This window comes from Homalodisca vitripennis, chromosome 3 (assembly GCF_021130785.1).
Source record: "Homalodisca vitripennis isolate AUS2020 chromosome 3, UT_GWSS_2.1, whole genome shotgun sequence".
Taxonomy (NCBI): Eukaryota; Metazoa; Arthropoda; class Insecta; order Hemiptera; family Cicadellidae; genus Homalodisca; species Homalodisca vitripennis.
The window spans coordinates 192,451,192-192,462,202 of NC_060209.1; the positions used below are offsets into that span (position 1 = coordinate 192,451,192).

Genomic DNA, 11,011 nt, shown 5'->3' on the forward strand with positions numbered 1-11,011 from the left:
CATAAGAACGAAGAACAATGGAATAGTATTATGTCGCAGGCATACTTGAATACTTCTTTTGTCAGAGCTTACATCCTTGACTAAATTAACAATTTACTATCACTTTTTTTTACGTAAAGGGAATGCATTTGCACACGGAGTGTGGGACCCACTAAACCCCCTACGGGCCACGGAGGGTCCAGGCCGGAACCCTTTCGGATGACATCTTGCCTGGTCCGTGTGTCTTATGTCCCATCCAAGACAAAACTACTTGCTTCGGAAGCTAGGGGTCAGCCAGGCATCCGTCTTCACACTTCTGATGAAGAATCGCATGTACATGAGTGGTGACTACATTCCAAGTGTCCTCACTCTGCAGCACCAGCTCCACAATGGTGTCTGCCGAAACATCGCCGACTGTGGTGGCGAGCGTTCGCCTGGCCTCGGTGAAGCGCCCGCAAGCGAAGAAGGTGTGATGAACATCATCATCTTCCTCCGGGCAGTAAGCACACCAAGGCGACCTGACTTTTCCCATTCTGTAGAGGTACTTCCTAAAGTATCCGTGCCCCGTCAGGAACTGACACAGGCAGAAATCCTGAAATATCTCCCCGTGGCCACGATCTATCCAGGGTTGAAGCTCTCGAATGAGACGGAAAGTCAGCGACCGTCCGATCCTTCCGTCCACCTCCGCTGCCAAACCTGCAGAGTCTCCACTCTGGCAGCAGCCAAGGCATCCTCTCTACCCCGCTCGGCAGCCTCCCGAAAGACGGTTTGTCTCTCGATGGCCAGCAGATCAATAGGAATCACCCCAGCCACGACCACCGCTTACTATCACTGGTAAATTAACAATGTACGAAATTGAATTGAATATCTAGAATAAAAGTACTAGGGTTATTCCTGTCTTAAATGAGGAAATATCAAAAGACTTTGAAAGTTTATTGGATTAAATATCTAAAAATGACTAAATATAATTAATTTCATTTCAGAGTAATGATAGTTTATATTCTTTGGACTGTAAAAATTAAATATAATAATGATCACATTTATAAAAAATACAACTAGTCTAACAATATCATTGTTTTAGGGATAGAGAGTGTGAGAGTGACGTACAGTTTTGCAGTCTCCATATTACAAAGAAAATTTGTTCTTGTCAATTTCGTAAACAAATTTACGCCTGATTATCAGATCCAACTTCTAGTTTTTATTTTGGAGTTCAGGTTACTGATTTTTTTATTCCAAATGTTTTATATACTCCTCAGTTTTTCCTAATTGAATTTGGCAGTTGTCTTAGATTTGTTTGCAACCTTGACAGTGATCAGTTAATCTTCATGCTACATTCCAACTGATAGTCTCTAAATGTTTCAGTTCTTTTTTTCTCAAAATATCTTTTTTCTACATGTTCCAGTTTTTTATAGCAAATCATCCATTTTTTTAAATTGTATCTAATACATCCTTTAGATCTGTTTCAGAGTTTTGTAAAGTTCATCAAGTTCCTTTACCTTATATATTGTAGAATTTTTATTTCTTCATCTTCAGATTGCAGACCTGGTGAATGTTGCATTATTGTTTGATTCCTAAAGACCACGTTCTCGGTTAGCAATCTTTATTTCCAGTGCATACAACTATGTTTCCAGACCTTGCTGGAATATATATTATCTCCCTCTCTTTGATAAATGACATAACATAAGGTCTCTTGTACTTTGGTGTGAGTTTAGCGGCTGAATAGCTAGTTATACAGACGGGTTTTCTGTAGGGTTAGGGTTTGAGGTACAGGACTTGTTACATCACTGGTAATCGTGAAGGAGTCTAAAAAATTTTTTCCAGTAATCATTCGCTGTTTTATTTTATATCGTTGTCTAAGGTCTCATGTATAAACACACTAAATAATTTCTTTTCTACATCTGGGTCTGAAGAATCTACCCGTAATCCAATCCTTTCATTTCTAAATAGCCTGCAGTTGGTCGGCCAAGGCGTTCCTTAAAAACTTGCGCCTTAATATTTTTAGGAATGAACATTTTTGATTTTATGAGGGGGTTTTTATATATCTTCGCAATTTCACTGTTGTTTCTTCCAATAAATTGTCCATTTTCGAATTTTATCTAAAGTTACATTAGAGCTACTTGATAGTTTTGTAAAGTTCTTCAAGCTCCTTTACCGAATTCGTAAATTAAGTTTGCAACTCTGACAACGATCAAATAAATCTTCTTGTAAAACATTCAAACTAGTTATTCCAGACTGTCTCAATTCTTTTTCAACACATCTTTTTTCTGCATCTTGCATTGACACTATTCTTTCTTCTAATAAATGGTAAATTTTTTAAAATTTTATCCAATGCGCCCATTAGATCATGATTCAAAGTTGGCATACCCTTTTTGTTAAGCTCCAGATTAGACTTACACACCTTTTTTGGGAAAGACTTTTCAAATAAAACCAAACATTTATTGAAGAATTTTTAAAAACAAATACAGGCATACTCATTCTGTCCCAAAGTAAAATAAACTCAGGAGATCCAAAATTAGACTGAAACCGATTATTTAAGACTGGTTTGATGAGAAAGCTAAATAATAAATAATAACAACAATTCTATTAAAAATGACTGCCACCAAATAAATAAAAGTAATAGACAATTAAAACATACTCTTATAATGGAAAAATTGTTTGAATCAGCAAACTTAAAATTATCTGGCATAATTATAAAACTAATTGTAGATCAGTGCTTGATTGGGCTTTTGAATCAATTTATTTAATAAGTTTAGAATCAATATTTATTTCTAACAAGGTAACTAGATTGAGGAAAGAGGTATCATCTGCATAAATTATGGTAAAGTTAAACCACAATTGAAACCTAAACCTGCAGACCAATTGAACCTGCAGATTGAAACTTAAGTCATTTATTAAAATTAAGAAGAATAATGGCCCCAAAACCGACCCTTGAGGGACTCCAATATTTATTTCAACAATCTTGGATCTCTTTCCTCCTATCTCAACTAATTGTTTACGATCTTTAAGGCAAGATTCCAAGACAGCTAGGTTTGTACCCTGAAAACCGTAAAATTGCAATTTTGCCAACAATGCATCATGCTGCACAGTATCAAAGGCTTTGCTAAGATCACAAAGTGACCTGAGCTGCACTACTGCCTTCTATAGTCAGTAAAATTTGTTCCATAAGAGTATCTATGGCTTGTAAAGTTGATCTTCCAGTGCGGTAGCCAAATTGATTGTTACTAAATAGATTGTGGGATTCAAAATAGTGACATATCCGAATCTTGAACACTTTCTCATAAATTTTAGCCAACACTGGTATATATATGAGATCAGAGGATAACCACTTGGTTGAATAGGGTCCCCTTTTTTGAAAATGGGTACCACTGTACTTAACTTTAAAAAATCAGGAAATGTCTCCTCTATAATATTACGATGTATACAATATGTTAGAGGCTCCAATACTTCCAAAACAACTTCTTTTAAAAGATCACTGGACATACCATAAACTTCTCTCGTTGCTGAATTTTTAAGAGATATAATTATACTATACACATAATTCAAAGACACTGTACAAAAAGTAAAATTTAAAAAACGACTGCACTGCAGTACCTTTTCCAAGACACCTCACTGCCGGACTGGGAGAAGCATTCATTTTTGAACTGATTTCTTCCACTGAGGTTTTACAAAAACTGTTGAACTCATCTGGTTGGATATTTGGTTTTTTATTGGTTGAAGAAGTCTTCCCTGCTGCTCTGTTGATGATGGTCCATGCAGCTTTACATTTGTTTGAAGAACTTTCAATTATTTCCTCATTTTTTTCCCTCTTGGCTTCCTTCAAAGCAGATCTGTAATTGCCTCTCAAATTCTTCAACAGAGTTAAAAGCTGATCATTTCCTTGTTTTCTGTACATGTCTTTACACAGTAAAATATTATTCTTTATAAGAGCAAGCTGTGGTGTATACCAATTCTAAGTTGGCTCACCCTTTTTATTAAGCTCCAGATTAAACTTACACACCTTTTTTGGGAAAGACTTTTCAAATAAAACCAAAAACTTACTGAATAATTTTTCAAAACAAATACAGGCAGACTCATTCTGTTTTAAAGTAAAATAAACTCAGGAGATCCAAAATTAGACTGAAATCGAGAATATTTAAGACTGGTTTGATGAGAAAGCAAAATAATAAAAAATCTATTAAAAATGACTGTCACCAAATGAATAAAAGTAATAGACAATTAAAAACTACTCTTATAATGGAAAAATTGTTTAAATCAGCAAACTTAAGATTATCTGGTGTAATTATAAAACTAATTATACATCAGTGCTCAGATTGGGCTTTTGACCCCTTAGGGAATGTATCAGGTACAAAAAGCCATGAAAGGTGTTTCCTTTACCTTTTTGGTTAGGATTTTTTTTAAATTTTATCCAATGCACTCATTAGATCTTCAGTTTCTTTTCGTTCTAGAGTTCAACAAGCTCCTTTGTCTTACATTTTAGAATTTTTATTTCTCTGTCTTTTTAACTTTGATCTTTTTGCTGTAACAATTTTATTTTGATTGCAGACTTGATGGATGGTGCATTATTGTTTGGTTCCAAAATATCATGTTCTATGTTTGATGGCGGAGTTGTGTCTATTTTTCATTGTCCTTTGCGAGGTTAGATGTCTTTGGATGTTTTTTCAACATTCTCCTCTACTGGACATTACAGAGATGGTGATAGAGATTGCTAATTTGATTGCGGTCACAGGGTTGCTGGAATGTGGTAATTTGTGTGTTTTCGTCATTAAGTCCAATAATAGTTTCCATGATACCTCTAGTGGAGATGTAACATTTCCTAGGCCACTTTAAATCTGATGTGTATAATATTTTTATGTATAATGTTGTTATGTAAACATTTAACTAGTATAGTAACAAGACAATATAAATTTAATAGTAAATTTGCACGCATGTAAATATTGTTTGGAAATAAATTATGATTCAATTCAATTCAACATCTTCACATTTTCATCACTTTTCCTACTATCTCCAGTTTTTCCAAGTTGGATTTGGTATTCAGTGGTAAATTTGTCCGCAACCCTGACAGCGATCAATAAATCTTGTAAAACTTTCCAACCAGCTGTTTCAGACTGTCTCAGTTCTTTTTCAACATATCTTTTTTCTGCATCTTGCAGTTACACTATTGTTTCTTCTAATAAATCGTGATTGATTTAAAAAAAAATTTTATCCAATGTGCCCATTAGATCTTCAGTTTGTGTTTTTGTTGTAAAGTTCAACTAGCTCCTATATCTTACATTTTAGAATTTTTATTCCTTCGTCTTCTTTACTTTGATCTTATTGCTGTAACGATTTTGATTGGAAACCTGTTGGACATTGTATTATTGTTCGGTTCCAAAATGTCCACATTCTATGTTAGGAATGTTCACCTTCAGTATAATGATTTCACTTGTACTTTTTGCCGGCCCATCTTCTACAGAGGCTAGTTTCTTTTCCGCTAATTCTTTTTCTTTTAATGCATTTTCTAACAGTGCTATCATTTTGTTGTTGTTTCCTAGACACGATTCAGTACTCTGAAGTTCTGCTACCTTGCTGAATTCTATATCCAGTAGTTTGTGCTATGGCAGTTCTTTCTTTGGCTATTATTAATTTGTCGACAATTTAAATCCATCCACACTGTTTTTCTTTGGCAATATGATCTACTATGCCACACAACAAAAAAAACACACAACACACAATATAAAATATAGACACACAACAGCCTTGACTAAAATCACTTTATTTAAGACTATTTTAATGAGAAAGCGAAACAATATAAAATATCACCAATTCTGTTATAATTGATTGCAATAAAGTAAATAAAGGTAATACCACAATTCAAAACTTATTTTATAGAAAAAATGTTTTAAATCACCAAAAGTAAAGTTATAATGATAAAACTAACTCTATATCAATGATATCTACACCATATTAACTAAATGTAATATCAGTAGATAAAGCTTTAGATTTAAATAATAATAAATCAACTAGATTTATTACAATTGTGATGCCCCTTTAAGTTAGTTACACTATGAGAAATAACACATTTAAAAGTTTCAACAGAGAGAGAGAATATCTTTATTTTACAATCTTCAAGATTGAAAATGGTGTCACTTAATACAATACATTTGTCATGGTAATTTCAGTCCAGAACTTGCTTTACATAGTAAAATTTGGCCAGTCCAGAAATTCACTTATGGTGTAGGACGGTCGTTGGAGCAACCAAGCTTGAAGTTTTTTCTTTAAGATAATTGGGTCAGCTCTCTTGATTGTGTCAGGAAGGATGTTGAAAAACTTGGCTCCAGCATATGAAGGCTTTGATTGAAAGCGACTACTGTGGTGAATCGGCAGAGCAAAGTCTGTGGCATTCCTCGTTTGGTAGGTGTGAGTGTCCATGTGGCGCTGCAGTTGTCTTGAGGATGCCAGGTAGATCACTTCCAGCAGGTAGATATTAGTGACTGTCAATATTCCCATTTCTTTAAAAGCACTCCTGCAGCTGTCTCTCCAGTCAAGATTAGCCAGTATTCTAATAACCTTTTTTTGAATGATGAGAACACGCTCCAGGTTGCCACTCGCCGTAGTGCCCCACAAGACAATGCCATATCTGAGATAGGACTAGAACAGAGAGTTGTAAGCTGTTCTCACTGTATCCTCTGTGCCGACATGCTTGATTCTTCTAACTGCAAAGATGGCACTACTCAGTCTGCTACACAGTTTATCAACATGGTCCATCCTCGATATTCTGTTGTCGACCACAACACCAAGATGCTCCACTGAATTTACAGAGTCAAGGTTGGGGAATCCTGACAATTGTTCTTTCAAGCTGCCAAGAGTCATTGCTTTCGTCTTTGATTCGTTAAAAACAAGGTTGTTCACTGCACAGTACTCAACAGCAACATTCAATGCAATGTATGACTGTACTTCAAGTGCGTCTCTATTCTTTCCAGAAATCAAAAGAACCGTGTCATCGGCATACATTATGGTGTTACTGTAGGGTTCCATGTATGCTGGAAAGTCAGATGTAAAGAGGACAAACAGAACAGGCCCTAGGACAGAACCCTGTGGTACACCTCTCTTTACAGGGAGTCTATTGGATCTATACAAGACTTTTATTCCTTTCATGCTCTGCTTAAGTTCAACCAGTTGGTCTCAATCCTTCAAATAGTTTGCAAACCATGACAAAGCAGTGTTCCTAAAGCCCAAGTATTCAAGCTTAGTCAGTATCATTGCATGATCCAAGCAATCAAAGGCCTTACTTAAGTCCAAGTAGAAATCTACGACGCTTTCACCCTCCTCGATCTTATTTATCATGTGTTCTACAAGATCTGCGAGTGCAGTTGTAGTAGACTTTTGCTGGATGAACCCATGTTGCCCTGATAAAAGTAGGTTATTTGCCTCCAGTTGGACCGATATTCTTGCCAATATTATTTTCTTTATCAACTTGGAGAATGTAGGCACCAACGAAATGGGCCTGTAGTTTTCGAACTTGTGTCTGCTGCCCTTCTTATGTAGGGGTACAACTTTAGAGGTCTTCATTTTACTCGGAAATAGACCCTGGCCAAGGCTGAGATTGCAAACATGTAACAATGGAGTCAATAATTCATAACGGCAGTACTTGAGCATCACTGAAGAGAAATCGTCCAGGCCAGCAGATGTCTTGCTTTTCATTGAAGAGATAATCCCAAGTAGCTCTTTCCCAGATGTTGGCGCCCATGTTGACGTGGGACTCTCCACCTCCCAGTCTTTGAACTGAAAGCGATGTTCACCCTCTCCCGGATTTGCCTTCAATGTCTCCTCTGCAATAGTGGTAAAGTACGAGTTAAATTGGTTGGCAATATCAACAGGTTCAGTCAACGATAAATCTCCAAACTCTAGGCGTCTAATGTCCGCCGGCTCATCTTTGCCTTTCCTCTCACTGTTGATCACTCTCCAAACTGCTTTGGACTTGTTGTCAGAATCAGCAATAAAAGCAGCACATGCCTCTCTCCTGAGGGTCCTAAGTTTTAAGTCATACAATTTCTTTAATTCAGATATTATTAATTCAGATATTATTTTGTCTTCATTTCGTCCACTTAGTGTAGATTCAAGATTCAAGATTTTATTCATCATTAAACATACAGTGATGCAATAGATTTCGTCAATAGCTATTGCTATTGACAATGATAAAGTAAATTGTGTTATATTTAACACAATTTACTTTATCATTGTTTGTTGAATTCTGTTTGTAACTTCTATATTTAAGTGAAAATTAAAATAAATATAGAATAACATAATAAATAGTTACAACACTATATACACTACACTGTAATATTTTTAACATTAAAAACATAAATTATTAATAGATTTAGAGACATACTATATAACCACTATATTTAAGTGAAAACTAAAACAAACATATAACATTATAAATAGTTATTACACTATATAAACTACATATTAATTCTTTAACATTAAAAACTTAAATTATTAATAGACTAAAAGACATAAATTTACAAATAAATAATTAGACAACAGTTAACAACATAAAAAACAATAAACTAATAAAATTTAAAACAATGATCAACAATGAATAGCCTATATACATTACATCAACATTTATAAAAATACATGCATTTAATTATCTAATCTGAATTCAGCTTCCAATTCAAAATTAGTAAAATATGTCCTTAAATTTAACATAATCAGTAGCTAGATAGTCACCAACCTTGTAGAAAACTTGTTCCTTTAACCATTTTTTCAAGCAATATTTGAATTTATTAACAGTGACAGTGTGAGCGGATTGTGGCAATTTGTTAAATAATCTATTTTTCATGCAAAATATGCTGTTATTTGTTTTTGTAAGTCTAGCAGGTAGTAAATCTAAGGCATAGTTATTTCTTGTGTGTTATTGTGTTATAATTATGTATATCAGATCTAATTTTATATTTATGCAAATTTTCTTTTACGTTTATTAGACAGAAATATATATAAACATGGGAGTGTCAATATTTTTAATTCTTTAAAAATGGGAAAGCAAGATTCACGATTGTCCAGTCCTTTTATGATCCGTATATCATATTTTTGCCATCTAAAAACTTGTTCCATATAAGTACTATTTCCCCATAAAGTGACACCATATACAATCTGAGAGTGAAAAAAGCGTAATACGCATTGATCAACATATCACTACTAACACAAAGTTTAAGTTTTCTTAGTAAATAAGTGATTTTAGATAGCTTTTTGCAAAGGTATTGTATATGTACATCCCATTTCAAACTGCTGTCTAAGTATAGGCCAAGTAGTTTAATAGACTCTGACTCAGTTAATTTAGTTAGTGAAAACATAATTGATTCTGTCTTTTTATTATTTATATTTAAATGATTTGTTTTAAACCAGCTCTCTGCAATATTCATTGATTCATTGATACATTCTGATCTACTTTCAATTTTTCCATGTCTTTTCCATTCCAAACTAAAGTAGTATCGTCTGTGTATAATACTGATTTGCATGGTATATTACCTGGAAAATCATTTATTGCAATTAAAAATAGGAATGGTCCCAAGACAGATCCCTGGGGAACACCAGATTTAATTAATTGAAAATTAGATCCATCATTATTTTGATATACCATTTGTTTCCTGTTACACAAGTAGGATGTCATTAAGCCAAGTTCCTTACCCCCCAAACCATAACACTGCAATTTTTTCAATAATATTTCATGAGAGACACAATCAAAAGCTTTGGTCAGGTCAATCAGAGTAGCACATGTCAATATTTTATCTTCAAAACCATTCAAAACATAATTAACAACACATTCAACGCCTTAATAATTGTATTCAAGCCTGGTATAAAACCAAACTGTTCAACACAAAGCAAATTATTATTTACAAATAAATTATATAATTGATCTTTAATACATGCTTCAAAAACTTTACTTATTACGGGGATTAATGATATTGGTCTGTAACTTGATGGTTCAGACTTTGTTCCTTTCTTATATATTGGTATTGCCTTTGTAAATTTTAACACATCTGGGAACACACCTTCAGTTAAGGCTCTATCGAACAAGAAAACCAATGGCTTAATTATAAAATCAATGATTTCTTTGATTATTCTATTTGATAACCCATATATGTCTTCACTATTAGATGTGCTAAAATTACTAACAATCTTTTTTACTTGTTGTTCAGTTATTGCATGCCAGAAAAATGTTTTCTTTTGCATTATTAGATTATTACTATGTAAGTACTGATTTACAAGTAAGGTTGCTCCCATGACATCAATAGGTTTGTTAATGTTCATTTCTGTTGGTGCATTAATGAAGTAGTCATTAAAATCGTTTGACTTGATTGGACACTCAAGATTTATACTGTTTCCACCAGATTCTACTCCTTCCTCCCATGCTGCTTTGCACTTGTTTTTAGAATTTTCAATAAATTCATTATTGTGTAACATTTTTGCCTCATTAATTTTATATCTATGTTTTTTTTTCCTTCTGATACAGTTCTTTTAATTTTTTTTTCTATCCAACTCATCATTACTACATTGGACATATAAGTTATAGCGTACAATTACTTTTTCTTTAATTTTTTTCAACTCATTGTTGTACCATATTAAAATTCATTGGTATGAGAAAATTAGAAAACGGTGTCCCACGTCTCTTCAGCCTGGCAGTGTTTTAGGTTGTTCAGCCTTCGATTATTAAAATGTTGTATAACTGATGATGATGAAGTTTTCTTCTTAACTGAAAGGTTCAGTTTGTATAACTGGCTAGTACGGTCCGAATTGCTGGTGTGGAGAACCTGCACGTATGTGTCTTGAATAATTTCACGTCAGTAGATATGAATATACCGGTTCTAGGACACTTTTGGGACAGTCAGAAAATCAATGTAAAATACTGTCCATTGAACCATAAACAAATCTGTAAATCACGAATGTTAAAATAACCGAATCTATAGCTGTTTTACTGTTCATTGTAGGCTTCTAATTTCTTAAGCTGTTTTAATGAAAAAATCCAGAAATCTTCGAAATCTTTATTCCA

General features: G+C 33.9%; 1 protein-coding gene across 1 annotated transcript; it reads right to left on the reverse strand.

Annotated features, from left to right (window-relative positions):
* Positions 1–7,140: 7,140 nt before the first annotated feature.
* LOC124358532 lies at positions 7,141–8,097 on the reverse strand. Its single transcript, XM_046810831.1, has one exon. The coding sequence runs from the start codon at positions 8,095–8,097 to the stop codon at positions 7,141–7,143; it is 957 nt and encodes a 318-aa protein (XP_046666787.1).
* Positions 8,098–11,011: the final 2,914 nt, after the last annotated feature.